The sequence below is a fragment of the Fusarium poae genome, chromosome 4, assembly GCF_019609905.1.
Source record: "Fusarium poae strain DAOMC 252244 chromosome 4, whole genome shotgun sequence".
Classification (NCBI taxonomy): Eukaryota; Fungi; Ascomycota; class Sordariomycetes; order Hypocreales; family Nectriaceae; genus Fusarium; species Fusarium poae.
In genome coordinates this window covers 3,082,425-3,104,679 of record NC_058402.1, presented here as the reverse complement: position 1 = coordinate 3,104,679, position 22,255 = coordinate 3,082,425, and the positions used below count along the sequence as shown (strand labels likewise).

The window sequence follows — 22,255 nt, the reverse complement described above, 5'->3', positions numbered from 1 at the left end:
GATGTGTTGGCTCTGTAAGATGACGATGGTATGACAGCCACATTCTTTCGTATGAGTGATCTGAAGAGGTTTACAAGCAAGTTGTCCGGTGGTGACTGATCGCTAATGAGCTTCAGCAACAGTATACCACATATTCCGATCGTACAAGGCTACTTACGGGCCACAAGAGATTTAAAGATCGACGGTATTTATTCAGAACACCGCATCCATTTATCATTGAATAACAAACAAGAAACAAGGCTTGAGTGGAGGCCGTTGGCTCGCACACTTCGGTTGCAGAAACTGCACGATTGGGATCAGCTAAGTTGGTGTTAGTGATGGTGAATGAGGTGTGTGTGACTCCACACCATTCGGGTCGTTTGTATTCGCATTTTGTTGTCTTGTCAGGTCAATCTGCAGTCATCGATTTGAGCCCGCCGTTGGTTTTCCTGCTCTCATGGATGGAAGCAAGGTAACAGGGGGTGCGCGTCTTTTCCTGGGCAATTGATCTTCCCGTCTCAAGATAGGCGAGAAGGGCACGAGCTGGTATGATGGCATTCATATGAAAATGGCTCCATCGTGCGGGCCAATGCCTTGCTACTCAGCTGAAGGACAAACAAAAGACTGGGTCCATTTAATCACTTTAATCTCCAGACGCGCCGGTGAGGCGTCCGGGTAAAGTAGCGTGTGTTCCTAATGTGGTAAATAGGACAAGGGATCTTCAATGTATCGATGGGTACCTTCAGGCACAAAAGTTTTATGGGGGTGCTCCGTCCTCAACGATGATGATATGTACGAAAGCGACTGCAACGCCCACAGGCCACGAAAATGGATGGTGGATAAACGATGAGGCTGAGTTACGGATAAGAGTCAGAAATCATCAATGACTGTTCAAGAAACAACAACGTATTGGGATATTTAGATCTGTGCTTTGGGAGCATTGCGGTAACAGGATGAGCGACAGAGCCTGTCATCGACTGGAAATGGAGCCTCCATCCAGTAGAGCAGTGTTGTAATAGGCAGTAGGCCAGTAAGCAAGTACTTCGAAGCCAGGCTCAGCTGAGAATATGAAATGGAGTGCTTTGACCCGACCATCAACGGCCTCATTGTGTGCATCGATCAATCATCGGCCAGTTCGGGGTTGGACTTTGCTCTGATTTTATGCAACCAAGTATTGATTCACCAAGTTTCAGATAATAACCAATGAAGGTTGTGAGTCAAAACGTTCCAGAACAATTTGACTGAGCGCTTTGACGACAGAAATGAAATTTTCCACCCGTGCACTCTGAAGAAAGAGTGAGATGGACCCTGAGCGACTGTAAATTTAGTAGTTCGGACGAGAGTCAAATACATCTCGTCATTCTGGATGATGGTCAGTTCTCAATTATAGTTCACCGAGACTTGGGTATAATGAACCAATAATAAGATCCTTGTGATGGGGTTGAGAGAGGCTGGGCCGTCAATATATGTAGCATTGTCGTCTCCTGAGACAAAGGCAGTGCTGACTGGGGAGCCGGAGGCCACGCCACTCCATGTATGTATGACTTGTCTGCAACATCATGGCTGAAATGCTGTGCTCATAAGCATATAGGCATTGCATCAACAGTGGCGGTGGGAAAGGCTGGAAAAGGATGCAATCCCCGCCTCAACTCAAAAGCAAAGCCTTTTGTTAGCTTGAGAGAAAAAGTAGATTGACCTATCGGTGAGGTCAACGGGCAAAGGGCTGGGTGATGATGCAGTAGGTTGGGCTACGTGTGACAATGGTATCGGTTGAGAGGAGAGCTGCCTGCAGCATCGTTGCGGTGGCTTTTTGTAGTGAGTCTGCAGGGCGTTTACTTCACATCGTCGCTGCCAGCCATTTAACACTACATACGTTTTGCTGTGAATGCAAAGACTTGAGACTCTGGATGCTCATTGACCAGTTGAAGCAGGGATTGCCCATCGGATGTTTCCGATCAGGATTCTCGCGAGGTTTCCTCCATTGGGTTCATTGAGATATTACCGAATGAGAAGGATACGAAAAATGACCAGTTGGAGGCAACATGGGCATGGTTAGCTAGCTGCCCGTGCTGTATGGACAGTCAGAAACTCGAATGAAATCACATGGCACTAACTACAGCAAAGCAGAGGAAGAATCTGCCTCCTGTCAATCAGCCGCTCAGCATAATCCCTGTCCTAATGCAATCTGAGAAAAGCATGTTTAGGTGGAGAAGATGGGCGGACATGGCCTTAATGGCGAGGCGCGGTTCTTATGCGTTCCGTCTCAGACATATTCCTGAGACTTTGTGAGGCAAATGGATGATTCAGATATTATCGTGCCGACTGCTAAGACAGTGGGTTTCTTACCTTCACCGAAAGATAATTGACGATTTCTTTGTGGTTTTTCTGCATGGTATTCTTCCTCGAGCTTGTACTATTATCTCGATCAAAAAGACCATCCATGCCATTTCATTTACCATAATGTGACTAATACCTCTAGAAAGGGACCTAACGCTGTTAATGGTTCGCTCTGGTCTAAAATGGGCTGAACTGTACCTGGAAGTACTTGAAACAGGCACATTTCCACCGCGATTGGCTGCTGTTTGAGTGGAAGAGGGGTGGGCCGGCAAGTGCTCCAGGCGTCACCCACCCTCTAGGCCTGGAAGGAGCAAGCCGCTGCAAGCCAAGAGCCGGGAATACGGTACGTATCGACTGCAGCAACGGGAGTGGGCCGTGGTTTCCTCAACTAACAGCTTTAGGTGTAAGTCGACTATCCCATCACGATAGACAGGCGTCACAGGAGGCCCTTTGGGAGATTGGCCCAAGGCGTCCCTTTCCCAACGGCCGCGCCATGTGCTGCCTTTTCGTCCAGTCACTGCTAATATTGGATCATGGATCCTGTTCTCGGACCGGGGCAGTCCTAGTCCGTCTCCGGGTCTCGTCTCCATTCAAGTCGAGTTCCTGTTCATCCCACCATCCATCAGATCTCTCTGTCTCTGCAGGCCGAGACAATAACTACGCTGTAATGCCACACCTTTCCCGATTCTCGGTCCCTCCATTTTCTTCGCTTTACCTTTTCGTCACTCTTTATAGCTGCGCTTGTTTCTGCAGGTGTTGGATCTTGATCCCGGGATTGCTTGACAATCATTGCTGCTGTACTGGTACTACTGCACATCAGCTGCACAGCACAGCACAGCACACCTTGCTTTGTCCGTTCTTTTATTTATTCATTCTTGTTTTATTTCCTTTTCATATCCAATAATAGCCTTTGTCTTACCTTGAACCAAACCTCCATAAGCTTGTTTAACATCCGTTCTTACGATATCCTTATTCCTCGACTATCCAACAGTATCTCATCTTTAAACCATATCCAAACTCACCATTCCGGCTTAGGACATTTCAATTGTGCTTTCAAGGATGCTCAAAGAGCCTCACAACAAAACAAACACTTAATACTTCAAACGATCATAGGCGACCGCGTTTCCGTCATCACATTTCAGCACAATGCTCGCCCCCTGGTCTCGATTGTGGACGCTACTTTGTCTCCTCTTGGTGTTTCAGCTTGTCAGCGGGGAGGCTTTCAGAATATCTCCAAGGGCGGACGACGATGAGCTCCCAAAGACAACAGCCATTGAGTCGAAAAGAGCACAGAGCAGTACTACCGAAACCGCCGAGGCTACGGGCAAGAAAACCGAATCTTCTCAGCCCACAAGCTCCCTGTCAAAGAGCGAGGCCACTTCGGTGACCGTCACGGCAACTGAGAAATCGGAAAGTTCAGACCCTACATCGACCAGCACAGATGGTCCCTTCCAAAGTGGACTTGATGATTCTTCCTACTACAATGGTATTGTAACAAGTGAGCAACAGCTTAGAGTTATTGCTAACAAGCACCCTAGCTACAATACCCGCTGGTCAGCTTCCCATTGAGCCAAGGCTCACACCAGGGTGGGGTGTTGCGGGAACTATCATGCTGCTAACCGGTGTTGCGTATGCTCTTGTCGGAATCAAGAATCGAATGATCCATACCTTCTTTTCGACTGCTTTCGCTGCATCCCTCTGTGTTACGGTACTGATCGTATATGTCATGAAGGCTGAAGTCAGCGATGCTTTGCAGGGAGGCTATGTGGTTGCTGTCGTCATCTCCGGCTGTATCCTCGGTGCAGCTTCAATGTTTTTCAGGGAAATCACTGAGGGCCTAGGCTGTGCTCTGGGTGGTTTCTGTATCAGCATGTGGCTTCTTTGCTTGGTCCCAGGTGGGCTGCTCGGACCTGTTGTGTCCAAAGCTATTTTCATCGCTTGTTTTACAGTAGGCGGGTTTGCCTTTTACTTCAGCCATTATACGCGAGACTGGGCACTCATTCTGATGATCTCATTCTCTGGTGCCACAGTTACGGTGCTCGGTATCGACTGTTTCAGCCGAGCTGGGCTAAAAGAATTCTGGGCTTATGTCTGGGAGCTCAATGATGATTTGTTTCCTCTTGGCGCCACTACTTATCCAGTCACGAAAGGCATCCGGGTTGAGACTGCAGCAATTATCATCGTCTGCCTGTTTGGAATCATCTCACAGATCAAGCTATGGAAGCTGGTTCGCGAAAAACGCGAAAAGAAGGCGGAAGAGGCTGCCGAAGGGGAGCGCAGCCTCCGCGAGGAAGAAGAGCAAGTCGGAAGGAACATCGAAGAGGCGAATGCGCGTGAGAGACGCCAATGGGAGAGGGTCTACGGGGATGGCGATGCAGGAAGCTCGACGATCTCTCATATTTCGGATGGCGGCGAGACCTCCAACGAGAAGAATAACCGCACGAGCCAAACCGACTCTTCGAAAAGACAATCCGCCTCAATTGTTGAGGTTATCGAGATGACAGACATGCCCGACTCTGAGCAGTTTAAGAAGCAGCCTACCACTGCCATGAACCTGATGTCTTCGGAACACAACAACGATGGCAGAGTCACGGTTCAGGTAGCTTCAGATGATATCACTCCATCGGCAACAGAGACCGTGAACCATGTGGCTGACAGCAATGTACTTACCTCGGCCCCTGAGAGTAGACGTATCTCTACGCAATCATCTGTCGCTAGATCCGTTGCCCCTCCTGTTATACCTCTTCCATTCACTATTCCTGTCGCCAATGACGACAATGACGCCTGTACCAACGACGACCGTTCATCAGTGGCAACATTTGCTGATGAAGATGACAATGAGCTACATACACCTAGCCACCGACGCTCACTTGCGAAAAGATTATCTCGTCTCTCTCGTGGATCAATGGAATTGCTTGGAAATATGTCCCACCGATCGAGTCGTGTTCTTGGAGAGTCTCAGGAACATCAACATGGTGAAAGCAGCGACGAATTGGTCATTCCACAAAGGCAATCTCGCGACGATGACGGCTCAGTTGCGGCGACAATCGACGACGGGAGTGCAAGCGGTGACGACAAGTCGCGCGCAACCCATGAGGTGCGAAAGAGCTTTCAAATTAACGCGGAGCTTTCTGGAAACGACAACGATGATAAAGGAAACACGCCTGAAACTCAGCAGGACTCTTCCACGGCTGTTAGTGCGAATGGTGTGGCCAATCCTGACGAATCCAAGCGACAAGAAGGAGACGTTGCAGAAGGCATGAGTAAGAGCAAGTCTGTAACATCAGGTTCCTCAGCTCGTGTTAGCTTGACCAAAGATCGGCTCCCCCGATCACTTTCCAAGGTCGCATTGTCCTACCGGACTAACGAATGGGCCAAGCACCTGAGCAACGCAGATGTCCCCGAGCTTGATGAGATCCATATCGCTGCACCTAGAAGCCAAACCGCACCCACGACTGAAGCACCAGTTCCAGTACACGTGGAAGAGCTGCGCAAGTCCTCCAACGAAGGAACCCCGGTACCGGCAATTACACGGTCGGACTCGCGAGCCTCTAATGTCTCCCACACAGCACCCCGACGGGGTTCAAAACAGCATGTTCCTGCAGCACTCGCTCTTTTAACCGGCGAGAGTCAGCATCGTAGCCCTGGCACAACTCCGACTAGCGCCAACATGCCACGGTCATCCTCTGGAGGGTTACGGATGACGTCGGGAGTAATTTCATCTATCGCAGAAGAACAAGCTGTATCGAACCAAATGTTATCTACTCCTTCGGGAGAAGCAATGGCATCGCAAACCCTAGGCGTTCCAGGTGTTACAGAAAGCCAGCGTTCATCGACGCCAGGTATTGTATCGTACTCGAGCCCTCAAACTCTTCTTGGCCAACGGGAAATGTATCTCCGCAACAAATCAGTAGGAAATTTGTTGGCCGGCTCTTCAGAAGCCAACCTTCCCGCTCGTCATAGAGCCTCAAGCGACGCCGGGTCGCTGCACAATTACCCGATGTATGCTGCCGCTGTTGGAGTGGACGTTGACGATTTGCCATTAAGCAAAAGAAAGGAACTTATCCGACAGAGTAGCTTGAGCCCCTCAAACTCGACGCCATCGCTTCAACGTCTCAGTGGCAGTAGCAACTTCAACAGCTTCAACACTTCAGAGGCGCTCTTAAACTCTCATCAACCTCAACGCGTGTCGACACTCCCCACTTCTGCTGCCCGTGAGAATGCGCTTGCCAACTTTCGACAGTCAGTTCAACAGGAGTTACGCGCGGGTACACCCGTTATCAGTACCTCCGGCCGGGAGACCCCATTCACTCCGTCCTCTCTCCTAGCCAGTCGGGAAGTTGAGGTCCAACGCAATGTCGATATGAGCCGAAATATCCTGCTGAGCCAGAAGCAAGCTGAGGCCCAGCGCCGCGAATCAAAACAGCGAGAGAAAGAATGGGCTGATAAAGCCTTTGACGAGCGCATGCGAAATGGAGACCTTCTCGACATACACCGTGAGGCTATGCGAAAACTTCAAAAGAACGCTAAAGACATGTAATCATCGGTCCTCGAGCCCCTTCACTGAATCATCGAGTTTTCCATCACAATCTTTCTATCTCTACTTTTTTACTAGTTCACATACCCATCTTCAATCTTTTGACTATTTATGATACCAACGGGTTTCACGTGTACATCTTCCAAAACTAGGGCTTGTTTATGACGGTTGGGTAAAATAATTACGGGTTAGGAAACTCGTTATGAGTCACTTATATATATCATGTTGGTCAAAATCCAGGATATGCATTATACTACCCAGGTTACAATGATAATCACAAAACTATTAATTCTTCACACTGACCATTGACTATTCATATGAAGAAGGGCATAATAAACACAACGAGAGCAAACCACTCCCGTGCAAAAGAGTAAGTTATTATAATTGGCTACTATTGTATGTCCCCTAAAGCAGAATGAATCCTTTTGGTACCTGCGCCGTCGCCTGCAATGATGCCGAGCTCGCATAGAGCGAGGTGAAGAAATCAAATGAGAATGAGAATAAGAAGTCACAAAAATCAAATAGGGAATCGCCTTATGTACTTTTGGCCGCTCGAGAATAGCTGATAGATTATCTGGCCCAGCCGTATAGACGTTCCTAGCGTCGATATGTTTCCTCGAGGGGCTCTGTCGTAACAGAATACGTTGATGACATAGGGACCAGTAAGCGAGTGTCGGATGTGACGATGTCGGGAGTTGGTGTGTCTTCTGCATCCGCCCAAACAAGTGTTTGGTTGCGAGGAGGTTGACCAGACGCTTTGCTCTCCCACATACGGCCGTTCACAACAGAAGGGAGGGAATCAAGAGGTAAGCCTCGATCTAGAGGAGGTCGACGATCCTTCTTCCTTCTGAAGTTGAAAGAAGACAAAGATGGGAGTGGAATAGTGGGCAAGTCGAAACGAGTTCGAAATAGGAAGGGGTTACGAGGAGGTAGAGCAAGTGAATCTGAAGAAGGCGGAACATTCAGAGGAGGGTAGACTATCTCTCGAAGAGGCGATTGAGAGGTCTGAAATTCGCCCAATTCGTGTCCTATTTCGATTCCTGGTGTAGTGGCGCTGCGAGTGGGCTGAAAAGAGACAGGGTTGAGGCTTGCAGACGACGCTGCAGTTAAGTTGCGATTAGTAAGAAGACTTTTGATCTTTTTCGGAAGTGACGATGTACTGCGTCAATTAGTATTGATGTCGTGTATTAGAAGTGCTAATACTTACGTAGAGAATGATGAATCCATCAGGTTAGAGGTCCCAGAACTACTACCGTATGTTGTTCTGTTAGGGTCATACTCCTCTTGGAGTTTGGGAAATAAGTGCCCAAGACCAAAGTAAAGCAAGCCGCGACGATAGCTGTTGATAGCGTCCTTTGTCATGCCAAAAAATAGGACGACAGGAATGGCAGCGAGGATATCGATGTAGCAGTTGTTTAGATGTATGAAGGTGAAGCCGTTGGACGGGACAAGTATTACAGCCGACCACGGATAGGGCCAGGTGCGGCTGTGAATGAGATCGTAGTCAAAGGGCTGGAGTGGAAAAGCACCGAGAATGTTGAGAACGGCGAGGGTGATGACGACAGGCAGATAGGGTATCAAGATGGCCAGTACCATGAGATAGAGGCGGCGCTTGGTCCTTTGCGCCCGCTGATTAGCAGACCTGCTGCTGTTGATGGCTGTCCGAGTGGTCCTTGCGATTTGGCGAAAGCGGATATAAGTGAGAACTTTTTGATTTCAGTCAGTCTAGGCTGTGCATGGATTGGGAAAGGAGACAGGTGAACTCACTCGCGTAGCCGGATGTTATCAACGCAACAACAACCGGAGCAATGACGAAGAAGGTCATATAAGGCCAGGCAGGCCATGCGATCCAACTGCACCCGACAAGAGTAGCTACCGCATATCTTTGTGTAGTTAAAGGCCAGACCCAGGCGATCTGAAGGATAGGAAGCGGAAACATGATGAGTGCTTGAACAAGATTGCGCCGGCGCTTCTCTTGGACAGACAGAGGATTAGCACGTAGAAGACCAACTTGCTGAGCGAGGTTGCGCATGACGGCAAGCAGACAGGTCCCGAACAATGCATTCAAAAAGTTGGTATAATAAGGGCTGACGTCGCAGAATCCTTGTCCAGACCACCACTTGCTAGTGTCGTCGTCTCTCCAGATGAGGGCGTTGATGATTGTGTCGAGATTTGCCAATTCGATATTGGCAATGAAGACAACAGCTGCAAATTCCCCGTTGCGATAGAGGTTCTTCAGAGGCACTATGCATGCTAGGTTGGCGATTATGCCGAAAAGCACTCTGCAGACGAGATTGGCTGTGAGGGATGGAGTTGTGATTGTTCCCGGTCCAGGAGCTGCTATTACAGAGAGGTCGTCACGACCGAACAAGTGGATTGAGTCGGTCATGACGTCGATGGTGAGGTGGAAGAAGCTTTTGAGGCTTATGAGTGAGTGGTTGAGATATATGAAGAAAAAGTCAAAGCAACTTGGTGATGTTGGCTATTGGTGAGGTTGACAGATGCAAAGATGGCAACGTCTTGGCCCAACGGTTGATCAAAGCGGGAAGCGCAAGGACCTCACTCAAGAAGATACGTAACGGCTGTGTTGGTAACTTTATACAGTGTGTTTGAATTGAAAAACATAAATAGTCGGCCAATTCAGCCCGTCAATAAGGATGTAAAGCTCAATAGGGCGGCGACTTAGACAACATGATGGGCATTCCTGGGGGGTTAGGGTCCAGAATTAGCAACTCTCAATTAGTAGCATTAGTAGTGTATTCAGCCTTCCCCCTTCCATTTTTATTACTCCCCCTCTCTGTCAATAAGAAATAAACAGAAATCTTTGTCTCCGTTTGGAGTAAAGCGTTACTGTCATGCCTAGATCTATAGAGCGCGGCTATTGAGGGCGTCTATTGACAACCCGATCGGGTAAGTCTAGCTTGCAGGGGTATCTAAGCGAACGAACGAGACCCTCTCTAGTGGGAGAAGCTAGCTCACATTGAGTTCCATGACCAAAAGTCTGAGCCTGAAATCCAGGTACGCCTCATTCAATCTCTTTGGAAATCCAATCTATCTTTTTAAGCCAAAGATCGAGGGGGCGCTGAACTTTGAGCCGCCATCTTTCTTTCTTGGGTCAAAATGACGATGCTTGGCTGATTTAGTGGTGGTGATCTATCTAGTCTAGAGCATTTACATAGTATCACTAGATGAGATAGTAGTGACCTTGGCAGTAGGATGGCATAGGTAGCAGGTAGGTTTTAAGTATTTGGGTGGAATTCTCTATCTTAAATCTTATTTATTTGAACTTTGTTCGAATTGAAGAGTCCGTTTTTGGGATCAAGCAGTTCTTGGTTTTTGAATGCTGGTTTGGTCGAGGCACAATACTGTGAGGTTGAATAAAGCATGTCTATAACGATATGCTGTACATATGTACCTATCCGAGCCATCAACCTCAACGGCACCCGTTTATCGGGTCGCACAACAGCTCTACTCAAAAACCAATCAAATAACGCATTGAAGAGGATCCCCTTTCAATTTCAGCTTCCTACCCTATCGCGTCCCAGGATTTCGAAACTACGCGACTGTCATCAAAGTCACAGTCCCTTCCTTATCAACAAATCCCCGTCAATTTTTTGTCTCCGCTTCAGCTTCTCTCGTTCCCCTCCAGCTAACGACGAATACAAACAAAGAAAAGTAAAAAAAATTAAAAAAGCAGACACCATCACACACATACACCATGTCTTTCTCTACTATCTTCCGTCGTGCCGCCGTTGCCCCGGCTTTCTCTGCCCGTTCTTTCAGCACCACCACTGCTCGACCTCTGGCCAAGATCACCATCGTTGGTAACCTTGCCGACACCCCAGAGGTTCACCCCACCAGCACCGGCCGCGAAATCGTCCGCTACGCTGTCGCTAGCAACAGCGGTTCTCGCGAAAACCGCAAGACGAGCTGGTTCAAGGTTACAAGCTTCGCCGAGGGTGCTTCCCGAGACTACCTCATGAGCCTTCCCAAGGGGTATGATAAGAGCCAGCTAGCTATTCGACACATTCAGAGACAGGCCATTCTGACAATTCATACAGTGCTACCGTCTACGTCGAGGGCGACGCTACTCTCCAGCCTTACACTGACGCCAACGGCCAGAACCGCACAAGCTTCAGCGTTGTCCAGCGTATGTCCACCCTCCCAGTTCGACATTGCTTCATCTTCTAACATGGTTCAGGCCAAATCGAGGTTCTTCGACGCCCCCAAGCTCCCGAGCAGGGCGAGTAAACATAACCCTTGGTCGATTCGTGTCCATATATGGATGCAACCTTTTCGTGGCGCCACAATACCCCGACCGCTGCTCTCCTCTCTCTCTCAAAGATGGTCTCTTTTGTTGATGCTAATGTATGGGTGCAATGTACGATGAGCTTTAAGGACAGCCGTTGGAGGAACTGTATGATACCACGATGCAATATACTTTTTAACATCACATATTCACGATGTAGTTGAGTAAGTCGGTGACAAGAAATGATTACCATGTCTATCAGTTGTTATTAAACTCCATCATGTTGAGATGAATGACATTTGACTCTAACCTTGTTGTTGTGCTGATAATGGCCAATTTGATCCTTAAAGCAACCTGTTTCCAATCTACAGATTCATCTCCTACCCGGCGAGTGGTCACTCCGTAAAGTTGATACTCGCGGCGAAGTCATTGTCTAAGTGTCTCAACTAAGACCCAAGAAGCGGTGCCCAATCTAAAGAAGCCAATGGCTATGCAAGCGCATGGCTCCCAGGATTACCGTGAGCTAATGAACAACGCATGGACACTGGAAAAGTCCAATATAAAACATAACTAGATAAATCTCCCCAACTGGATTCCCCAGGGAACCATGCGCCTTGATCAGAGGAGCTTTTGGCATTCTAACCAGCATGGATATTAACATGCTAAAAATGATACAACGACTAGCCTCTGTAGCAAATGAGGCTTTCGAATAAATAAGATAAAATGCCGAAAGAGCCAAGGTCCCTGATGAGATGTCTGCTAGGACAACTTGACAATACTGCATATCAAACAACGCAGGCGATCAACATAGGCATCAACAACCAGCGATCGCTGGTCACCATCCGCCACCGTGATAATATCTAAAGGAAAGGCGATGCGATGGCCTGCCATGCTAGGGTTAGTATAACCAATCCTTGAACCGGTGGATTTCTTAACCATGGTCTGCGGAGTCGAGATTGACAGGGTCCTGGTGACGACATCTTGGTCTCCTGGTCTAAAGTCGAGTCTATACAGGCACTACCTAGTATTGAATTGGGATTTTCGTAAGAATTGTACTTAAGATGTGCGGCAAAGTGCTGGGTGACGGTGGAAAGTCTAACTGATGATGGCTTGGAGATTCCGATGAAAAGAAAGGTTACGAAAGAACGAATGCGAGCATAACCAAGTGATATAGCGATGGGATAGAATAGGGTATCAAACTGTCTTATGGATAATTCGATTAGCTTTGAATACCTACCTACTTACCTCCTAGCAGGCAGCTACTAACCAGGTACCTAAGACTGACCAAGCACATAACTGAGTAAGAAGTAGAAGTAGTCACGGATGAAAAGCAAAGGCAAATTCGGCCGACTTCAACATGTACGCCCGACTGCCTCAAAGGGAAAACGGAAGCCGAGGAAAGGTAGAAAGATGACTTCATTGGGTCGCTGTATCCTCTGTTATCTAGGGAATATGGGGGCTCTATACCAAAGTGCAGCTATCCATACATCCAAAACCAGCAGCAACACCGCCCTCCTCACTCTTATCACCCTTTGTGCGCAAGAGGTACCCGGCCTCTTCGTTGTGATGAACCTTTCCTGTGTTCTGATCCCATACACAAGTGCCATAGATTCCCAATTCACAAATAACGCCTCCTTGTTCGAGGGTGCCGTTACGGAGGATTATGTTGTTAACTGGGGGAGGAGTGATGAGCTCCATGAGGATGTAAGATCCCCAGTGGGACTCGGGAACAGACTTGAGGAAATCGGGAATGGCTCCCCGGTAGATGTTGTTTCCGCCACCTTCTCGCTGAGGCTTCAACACATAATCTTGGCAAGCCTTGGGGTCAAGGGCCTTCTTTCGAGCCTCAAGGCCAGCATCGCTTGTATCCATAGGGTAAATGTTGGTGAATGTGCGCCATAGTTCAGCGGCATCCCCGGTGTCATCGCGGATAAATCTGCTGAGAGCTGAAGGTGAGGACGACGGTCGCGGTGTCGCCAGAATCTGCTGAACCTTCTTTGTTCCGGCCAGTTGAGTAAGGACAGTAGGGCACTTGATTGCGTTTGATCTCTCCAAGTGGTATCGAGCATCCCAGGCTTGTTGGTCAGGGTAGTCGGAAGGTCCGTACCCAGATCGCATGTAGATGACAGCAACTTCGTAAACCTTGGCGGGATTTCGGGGAAGATGGTACAGGAGTTGTCTTTCAGAGGTTTCTGCGATTGTTGTATGCTTCAGGATTTGAGAGTATGGGAGTCTGAAGACGGGGATAGACGGAGAAGAGTTGATAATTTGATACTCGAGGTGGCGCTGGTCAAAAACGTTCCTCTCGCCATCCTGAACCAGGAAGATGACACATTTTTGATGGCCAAGTTCGGATTGAGGGTAAGTGTTGTAAGCTGCCTCAATACCTGCTGCCAAGCCGCGAGTACTGGTGTTTTCTGGTAGATCCAGCGTTCCTTGAGCGATGGAATTTTCCAAGATAGGATACTCCGTTGTAGCAAGATACCTATCGTTGTCAGTCTTGTATCATCAAGAACCTGGTTCTTAGTGGTAACTACTTGTGGAGAGAGGAAGTGTGTGTTGAGAGACCACCGAAAGAAGAGGCAATGGTGTTGAACTCTACCTGCTTGACTTGCAGAGAAGGGGGAGAAGTGTGGGTATCCTGGTGAACCATGTAGTCGGATCGGAACAAACCCAGGGATAGGTGCTATCGTTCTGTCAGCTATAAGGTAGTTTCGTTCAATGCATAGATTCTTGCCTGTGTATATCCCTCAGCCTTGACCTTGGTATGTACGTCCCATAAGTTTCGAATAAACTCATCACCATCTGCAACCCTAGGACTGTTCAGCAGCTGACATTAACAGAGTTTGGAGCTTACATACTCCTTCACTACTTGTTCCAGAAACTCTTCATCCCTACTCACCGAGGCATACAGCTCGTTGTAAGTCTTCTGGACCGCCTTGCCCTGGGAGAAGCACTGCCTCGGAAAGGGGCTGGGGAAGAGTGTGACGGGCACATTGATAGCAACAATACCCTTGGGATCTGTCCCGGAGGCTATCACGGTTGGCGGAGGCCTGACTGCGAGACCATTGCCTATCGACCAGTCCTTGGCAGTCTCAATGAGGGCGTCCTTTTCTTCGGGTTTCAGAGTGGGGGGATACTCCCCGCTTATAAGAGATACCATGGTGTTGAAATTGACTGGGATTCTGCAACAAAAAAACCTAACATGAAAGAAGAAGATCGGGAAAAGGACGAGACTGTCTCAAAGATTTATCTGATTGCCAACCTGATGAAAGCTGTCGGCTTGCGTGCTTTGGACCTTTGCGCTAGATTGGGGGGGGGGGGGCTTAATAATTCAGTGGGTGCTTCTAGACGGAATTAGAGAACGGCTGGTTATAGTCTGAACGTGCATGAAAGATGACCGCGGACGATACCAGACATTTACTTATGGACTCTGTATATTAGATACATTTATGATTTTTCATTTTCCCCTCTCCATTCTATTCTAGTACATAACGTAGAACGTTCATTTGTTCCATATGTTAAATTTCATGAGGGGTCTTTGGCGGGGTAAAGAGAATACTTACTGCCTACCTACTATGGAAGGCAGGTAAAAATTAACAGAGTTTTTTTGGACATCAGCTGGACCTTTATAGCTAAGTAGCTCTTTGTGTGGATGAAATATATCTATCTGTTAGAAAGAGATGCCTTTACTAATGTTTCACGTTCATTGTCCATTTCTATCCACGTACATTCATCTCTACTACCTTAGTAGTACCTACCTACCGAGTAGTAGGTACCTGCCCGTTTCAAGATCACGTGAGAGCATTGACCTTCTTCCACTTTTTCCAGAAGCTACTAGACTACAGTATTATACTGCGACGCGCTCCAACAGTGAGTGTGCATGGGTTCGGACTTCTAGTGCATCTCTCTTCGCCTGTTTGCTATTGATTTGCATTTGCGATTTCTTTACGGAGTAAGCGCACCGCCCGTTTCCCTTTGCCCCTTCGCTCCTACGTACCATCAAAAAGAAGGAAGCAGAGAAGTGCTTTGTCATATCTCTTTTTCATCTTTTAACTTTCATTTCGTGTTTGCGTCCCGATCGCGTAAAGCATCTATCTGATCCTGCCCAGGCCTATCTCAAAGCACTTGACTAGCCACCAGCCAACCTCTATATGTTGATTCTTCAAATCAAGCAAGTTTAGGGCCGTTACTATTCCATCCAGTCTGCTTTGCAGACGCCCCAAGGCCCCGAGAAAAAAGCGGCTCAGGTCAACCTCACTCAAGCACGGCTAACAGGCTACTGTGCACCTTTCTCTTCACTCTTTATCGTTGCTGGGCCTATCTGCCTAGCAAAACAGGCGTCACAGCCCATGTTTTTAAATATCTTCTTCAGGTATGTCTTCCTCTTCTCCAACTTCGTCTCTTTTTAAGACCAGATCAGCCTAACCAATCATCAGAAATCCCATTTATTGTGTTCTTGAGAGCACGTGCAACATCAAATGGGTGATACAGGAGAAGGTGATCCCTTTTCGTGGGACATCGAAGTTGTAGTTCAACAGCTTTGTGTTTCTGGGTGTCGGTGGAGTAAAGATCCTGACTCTCTCGCAACGCGCATTCGTGAAGAGGAAATCGATGGCAAAACTCTATTAACATTTGAGTATGTATGCTCTCGGCAAGAGCTGATGGAGTGTTTAAATATCAAGATCGCTCGCCATAAAGCCGCACTTTCGGAAACCATTGTCACGCTGCGATCCAAGAGTAAGGGGTACTGGCTGTGGAAGCAGGATTTCTTGCGGAAAGATTCCAATTATTGTGACGAGCAAGTCGAAGAGCCAACAAGCTGTGCAACAGAGCGCACCTATCCCCTCAACCTGCCGAATGGTGACCATCAGAGACAAGATGAAACATTCACACTAGCTTCCACCTCAAATGCGACATTCCACAGCGCGGATGAGAGATCAATAAGAGAGCATGCGAGCGTGAACCAGATGCCGGAACTGCAAAAGGATTCTCAGCCCAATTCTGTCGAGGATTCTCATTCTCATCCTCATCCGCCACCGATTCACGAACGTCCCAATCAAGGCACAGAGGGTGACGAGAGGTCAACCAAACGCAGACGACTGGCGCCTACGCTTCTAGCAGAAAAGCCACTCAGCATCGCCGGCGCGTTTCTTCCCACAGAAGCCGATGTTCTTACTTACACGACCGCCGATAATGCAAACTCGATTTCTGAAGAAGCCTTCCCCTGGGAAGATGCACCAGCGTATGCTTACTTGGGTGACGGACAGTTATCGCGAGAGGCCATCTTGTCGCCCGACGACGCATTAACCTCTCTAGTCAGAGAACACAGGCATAATGACATTTTCGATTCAACCAGTTTGCGTAGGATACCGCCTGCAAGGAGACTTGTTGTGAACAAGGTCTTAAAGCGACTTTTCAGAGGTCGCCTTCGAATGCCTCAAAACTCCTCGTCATCACCGAGTCTTCTCTCTGATCCGGACGACGAAACTCTAGAGCTGGCAGAGCTTGGTGGTGTTGGCGACGAGACCGACGACAAGACATGGGAGGAGGTTGTGAACGAAGAAGCCGAGTATCAAGAGGCACCTCATAACGATGGCGAACGTGATCCTTTTGTCACCCCTGAGCGAGTTGCTGAAATATTAAACGAAACTATCGAAGCTGTCGAGGCAAACTGGCGGGAAAAGAAGCTTCCGAAGTACGAGCGGAAGGCTCACGGCATATGGCAGAAATCTCGACGTCATGGGACTAAGAAACAGCAAATCCTTGGAGCACATCAACTGGCCACGCATCTCATCAATCGCATCCAAAAATTATGCTATGAAATACAAAAGCAAGAATCGAAATCGGAATCAACTTACCGCGACTTAGCCAGAAGTCTTGAACAGAGCTTGGAGGACAAGCTGTATCAGACGTGGTTGATCAAGATGCTAGAGTCCTCGAAACCGCCTCCAAAGCCGCAAGGGGCCCCCAGACCGAAACCAGCTACCGAGCGGCAACCCAGAGAGCTTCTAGAAGACGAAGTCCTTACAAGCTCTGACGAAGACGATGATTTCATCCTTCGTGACGATCGCGCCAGCCTTGCCGAAGAGGGTCGGCACGGAGATCAGTGCTCGCCCATTCGCATTATGAAGGAAGAACCAATGGATGTTGACCTTACATTTGTAGATTTGACCCAGGATGATGCCGACGACCGCGATGGCTGCGACTTGACTCATCCTATTGATCTGACCAGCCCGGCGAAGAATACGAACAAACCGTTTGCGGAAGAAGCACAGAACAATACTCTCGACATACACACCCCGGAAACCACCGTGCCTGAATCTATCGTTCCCGTAGGCATTCTGTCCGGACCTGGCGTATCTGAGACCCAGGCCCCTACCAGCCCTGCCATAGAAAGCCGCGGTGCTGAGACACAAATCAATGGACACGATCCCCCATTAGAAACATCTCCACGTCCTAGCGACTCTGGCGATCTCGAACCTCCCCCAATCGAGAATTTTGGTGACCTCCAAAGATTTGCCTCAGCATCGCTCAATAAGCTAGCCAAGAGCAGTGATCGTTGGCGGTTGTTGATTGGCGAGATGTGGCAGATGGAACACGAGCGAAGAAAGGCAGCAGTCGATTTGATTCTGTCGGAGGAGCCTGCTGCTGTCTGGTCGAAGCATATTGTTCCTTACCTCGTTACATTAGAAAAAGATGGGCGAGAGCCAAACCAGGGCATCTCTGACGTGATCCTTTTTGATGTTACGCGCCTTTGCCACTGTTTCTTCATGTGCCAGCACAAGACAGACGATCAGATGCTGAACATGAAACCGGCAAGGGTCAAGAAGCATCTCACGAAACAACAGTCGCGATCCAACATGTTCGAGCTATTATGCATGTTTGTCAAGCTACTCATGCCCTTCTTTCCTCAAGATAGTCAAATCTACAAGGGAGAGAAAGATATTCTCGATGAACTTTTCCCAGAGGAAGAGAATGATCTGGACAACTTGGACGATCTGGATGGCATTAGCGCCGAGGACGACCGAAACAGCCAGAGACCACGGGGAAGAGAAATCATTCGCGACAAAGCCGCAGTGGATCTCCGTGAGCGAGAAAAACAAAGATTTGAGGAGCAAGAACGTCGCAGGATGAGATTAAGAGCGACCCTCGCTTCTCAACCCTTGGCCTCTGAGGATCGAAACCACATCATCATAAACGAAAGCAAAGAGGACCACCAAGGCTTCATCAACATCAACGAGCACATTGCCCGTAGCATCAAAAAACATCAAATTGCCGGTGTTCGCTTCATCTGGAACCAGATCGTGCGTGATGCTAGTGTTCGGCAAGGCTGCTTACTTGCCCATACAATGGGGCTCGGAAAAACGATGCAAGTCATCACTGTTCTTGTTGCTTTGGCAGAGGCATCAGAATCTGAAGACCCATCTGTAGTCGCTCAAATTCCCGCAGACCTGCAAAACTCACGTACTTTAGTTCTCTGCCCAGCTGCACTTGTGGACAACTGGATGGACGAACTTTTAAAGTGGGCTCCACCGAATGCACTGGGCGAGTTGCGCAAGGTCACGGCAAATATGCCTCGACCTGAAAGAGCTTCAACGGTCACGTCGTGGGCATCCGGAAAAGGAGTCCTGATTGTGGGCTACGATATGTTTCAAAAGCTTATTAAAATGTCCTCAGAACTGTCGAGTCTTCTTACCGATCGTCCTGACGTGGTTGTTTGTGACGAGGCACACCATATGAAAAACCGAGAGTCGAAAACCAACATCGCATGTTCGCGCTTCCAGACCAAGAGCCGCATTGCACTGACGGGATCGCCTTTGTCCAACAACGTCCTCGAGTACTTCGCCATGATCGATTGGGTCGCACCCAACTTTCTTGGTCCATACTCCGAATTCCGTGAAATCTACTCTGCTCCGGTGGAACGAGGTCTCTATCACGACAGTACAACCTCTGAAAAGAGAAAGGCACAGACGGTGCTGAAGGCATTGGAGCAGATGGTAGCACCAAAGGTCCATCGTCGCAACATCAGCGTTTTGAAGGACGACTTGCCGCCAAAGCAAGAGTTCATTATCTTTGTGCCACCCACAGAGCCTCAAAAGAAATTGTACCGGTCGTACATCAAAGGTGTTACTACTGAGGGCGGCGACACGCAAGCCGACACGTTCGCCGCCATCAACCACCTTGGGCTAATTTGCAGTCATCCTAAATGCTTCCAGGCGAAGATCAAGAAAATTCAAGATGGTATCTCGTCGAGAGGCGATGAGGATGATAAAGCTATCGACAAGTCCTTCCCCAAGACCATCATTCCCGAGATCACTAGGACGCTGCAATCATTTAGAGACTTGAGCTCGCCAGCATTCTCTTGGAAGACGGAGCTCCTGACAATCATACTCGACGAAGCACGCAAAGTCAATGACAAGGTACTTGTTTTTAGTCAGTCTCTGCACACACTGGACTACCTTGAAAATATGTGCAAAATGCAGAGAAGAACAGTGTCCCGATTGGACGGCGGGACCCAAGTAGCAGCCCGACAACAACTAGTCAAAGACTTCAACCAGGGTAGCAAGGAAGTGTTCTTGATCTCTACGGCTGCTGGTGGCGTTGGCCTCAACATTCAAGGTGCCAACAGAGTAGTAATTTTCGACGTCCGATACAATCCAGCTCACGAGCAACAGGCTGTGGGCCGCGCCTATCGCATAGGGCAACAGAAGAAAGTTTTTGTTTATCGTTTCATGGTTTCCGGCACATTCGAGGAAAATCTCAACAACAGGCAAGTATTCAAGATGCAACTTGCATCGCGGGTGGTAGACAAAAAGAACCCCATCAGTTGGTCGAAACGCAAAGGCGACGTTGTAGCAGAAATCAAAGAACGACCAGCAACTGATCTTGTTCCATACCTCGGCAAGGATCTGATTCTCGACAAACTCATCAAACACCGAGAGAATGGCGAGGCAATCCGCTCCATTGTATCAACAGACACGTTTGAGGAAGAGGACCTAAGCGCGACTCTCACCGAGGAAGATAATCAGGCGGTGACAAAGTTGATTGAACTGAACCAGCTTCGATTTTCTAACCCACAAGAGTACGCCAGAGCCAGAGTTAGTGTGGATTTAATGAATCAAGCCCGGCTGGCTAGAGAACAAGAACAGCTCCCTCGCCCTGCTCAGGCTCAGTCTGTGCACCAGTCACTTGATGGAGCGATGGATATGCCTGGCGACGCTCAGTTTCTGCCGGCCTCGTTAACAGCCACACAACATCAGTGGGATCTATCAGGTACCGGCAGGCCGCCTGTCCTCCCTAGTCAGGGTCCAATTCCCATGCCAATGGCTGGTGCGAACACGTATTTTCGTGGGCAACAATACACGGAACCACTCACTACGCAACAGCCAGTGCCAAATGCAACTTTACGAGGACCCACACAGTCGATACCATCTCAAAATCCATCAGCTGGGTCGCCGAGAATTGCGCAATTTACCAGTGCGTCGTTGAATAACGCGCCAAACCGAGATTCTGGGTCGGCTCAAAATACTGGAGTACTCTCACAAGCTAGTCCCATCTTTAAGCAAGGCGGGATGTTCAATGTGACTGAGATCCCAGCGAGGAATGACTTCGAGGCGTGCCTAGGTGAAAGCATACAGAGTCTGCAAAAACGCGACGTGTCGACGATGAGAGACTACCTATTTGAGGACGCCAAAGCTCTGACTACAAGGATAGACCGAATCCGTAAGGAGGGTCGTTACGGTCTGCTACCTGACATGGGACATTGGAAACTACTCAAGGAATTGATCTCACACGAAAAGTTTGTGATTGCCATCATCTCGGGCTACATCAGCCCGGAGTATGTGGCCCAGGCCACATCAGAAGAGCTGGAGGAGCGGCTCAAACTTATCCGCGGATTTGAAGAAGACGAAATTTTTGCTCTGGCACGCCAGAAAGCCAACGACCCAGATGTATGAAAACCTGATCCTGTCCCCCAGCCTGCCTTGCATCGAGATGTTCTTCGCTAACTAGTTGTGCAAAAGAACTTGCAGAATATCGGACGTCACAATTCACATGAAGGCGAGAAGCAATCTAAGGCCACGGATGATTTGAAAGTGATGCGGGAAGCAATGGATAATAGGAGAAACCGAGCGGTCCGTCTACCATCATGGGCTAACGAGGCCCTTCACAATGAGCAGAGATATCGGGCACCGCCGGCAATCGACACGCCAAAAAATCAGGTTGATTCCAAGGACGGAACCCTTCACGGTACCTAGAGTGGTATTTTTTGTCTTGTCATTTTGGCATGGGGCAGGAGTTCACGGGTCATGCAAACAGGCGGGCTGGTAACATGATGGGTAAAGTGAATAGGGAGGATTTGCGACGGCGTTACGGCATGGCATACTATTGAGCCATATGATACCCCTTTTTGAGGATTGATTACGCGAGTGAAGGTACGGCAAATAAGGGCAATGTTGTTTTTAGAACAGCAGTTTTGTTTCCCAATTTATTGAGATGGGAGCTTTTGCCTCGATGTGTTGATATTGCAGCACTAAGACATAGCTATGCAGTTTTGAGATCCATGTAGTCTTGACTACCACATTTCATTTGATGTGGAGACAGGACAGACAATTCGATCTTTTACTTGCAGTAGTGTATTCGGCAATTAATTTGTTGGCCAAGATTAATTGGTGTCAGGTGAAGTTTTTATCCTTCATATTCCAGATCACCAAAGCCCAATTTGGTAGTGAGTGGCCCCTACTTTAGACATGGACGAGGTCTATTTAACTACACCTGTGTCTACCACTCGGGCTCCAGTCGGAGAAAGTGGGAAGTGAGGGATTGTTGAGGAGCGGGTACGGCACTAAACGTTTAATTCATCGTACGAGACGGTTAGTATAAAGCCGAGAGCAGAGTATTTTAAGCCGGGAGATATATGAGCTGACGTACTAACACCTACGAAGAGACGAGGCAAACGATTGATTGTAAAGCGCGTTGCCAATGCTAATTACTGTACAGGTAAGCAGATTGTCTTTATTGCAAGACACTTGTCCGTCTTTCGACGACAGTCCAACAATAGGTGCTCAACCAATGTGTGTAAAGCTGTCAAGGGTCTAAAGGCTAAAAAGTACGACTGCAACGTGCATGAACAGAACGAGCCAATCAAGGGT

General features: G+C 48.4%; 5 protein-coding genes across 5 annotated transcripts; 3 read left to right on the top strand and 2 right to left on the bottom strand.

Moving 5' to 3' along the window:
- Nucleotides 1-3,462: 3,462 nt before the first annotated feature.
- On the top strand, nucleotides 3,463-6,856 carry FPOAC1_011047 (uncharacterized protein; the record flags this gene model as incomplete). Its single annotated transcript, XM_044855434.1, has 2 exons — nucleotides 3,463-3,802; nucleotides 3,855-6,856. 2 exons carry the CDS (start codon nucleotides 3,463-3,465, stop codon nucleotides 6,854-6,856), a joined length of 3,342 nt encoding a protein of 1,113 aa, XP_044702747.1.
- A 594-nt stretch (nucleotides 6,857-7,450) lies between these two features.
- On the bottom strand, nucleotides 7,451-9,242 carry FPOAC1_011046 (uncharacterized protein; the record flags this gene model as incomplete). The annotated part of the gene is made up of 3 exons (XM_044855433.1): nucleotides 7,451-8,012; nucleotides 8,061-8,559; nucleotides 8,621-9,242. 3 exons carry the CDS (start codon nucleotides 9,240-9,242, stop codon nucleotides 7,451-7,453), a joined length of 1,683 nt encoding a protein of 560 aa, XP_044702746.1.
- A 1,329-nt stretch (nucleotides 9,243-10,571) lies between these two features.
- FPOAC1_011045 (uncharacterized protein) lies at nucleotides 10,572-11,104 on the top strand (the record flags this gene model as incomplete). Its single annotated transcript, XM_044855432.1, has 3 exons — nucleotides 10,572-10,849; nucleotides 10,915-11,003; nucleotides 11,055-11,104. The coding sequence occupies 3 exons, from the start codon at nucleotides 10,572-10,574 to the stop codon at nucleotides 11,102-11,104; spliced, it is 417 nt and encodes a 138-aa protein (XP_044702745.1).
- Nucleotides 11,105-12,563: 1,459 nt separating this feature from the next.
- On the bottom strand, nucleotides 12,564-14,265 carry FPOAC1_011044 (uncharacterized protein; the record flags this gene model as incomplete). Its single annotated transcript, XM_044855431.1, has 4 exons — nucleotides 12,564-13,587; nucleotides 13,640-13,788; nucleotides 13,876-13,915; nucleotides 13,964-14,265. 4 exons carry the CDS (start codon nucleotides 14,263-14,265, stop codon nucleotides 12,564-12,566), a joined length of 1,515 nt encoding a protein of 504 aa, XP_044702744.1.
- Nucleotides 14,266-15,583: 1,318 nt separating this feature from the next.
- FPOAC1_011043 (uncharacterized protein) lies at nucleotides 15,584-21,061 on the top strand (the record flags this gene model as incomplete). The annotated part of the gene is made up of 1 exon (XM_044855430.1): nucleotides 15,584-21,061. One exon carries the CDS (start codon nucleotides 15,584-15,586, stop codon nucleotides 21,059-21,061), a length of 5,478 nt encoding a protein of 1,825 aa, XP_044702743.1.
- Nucleotides 21,062-22,255: the final 1,194 nt, after the last annotated feature.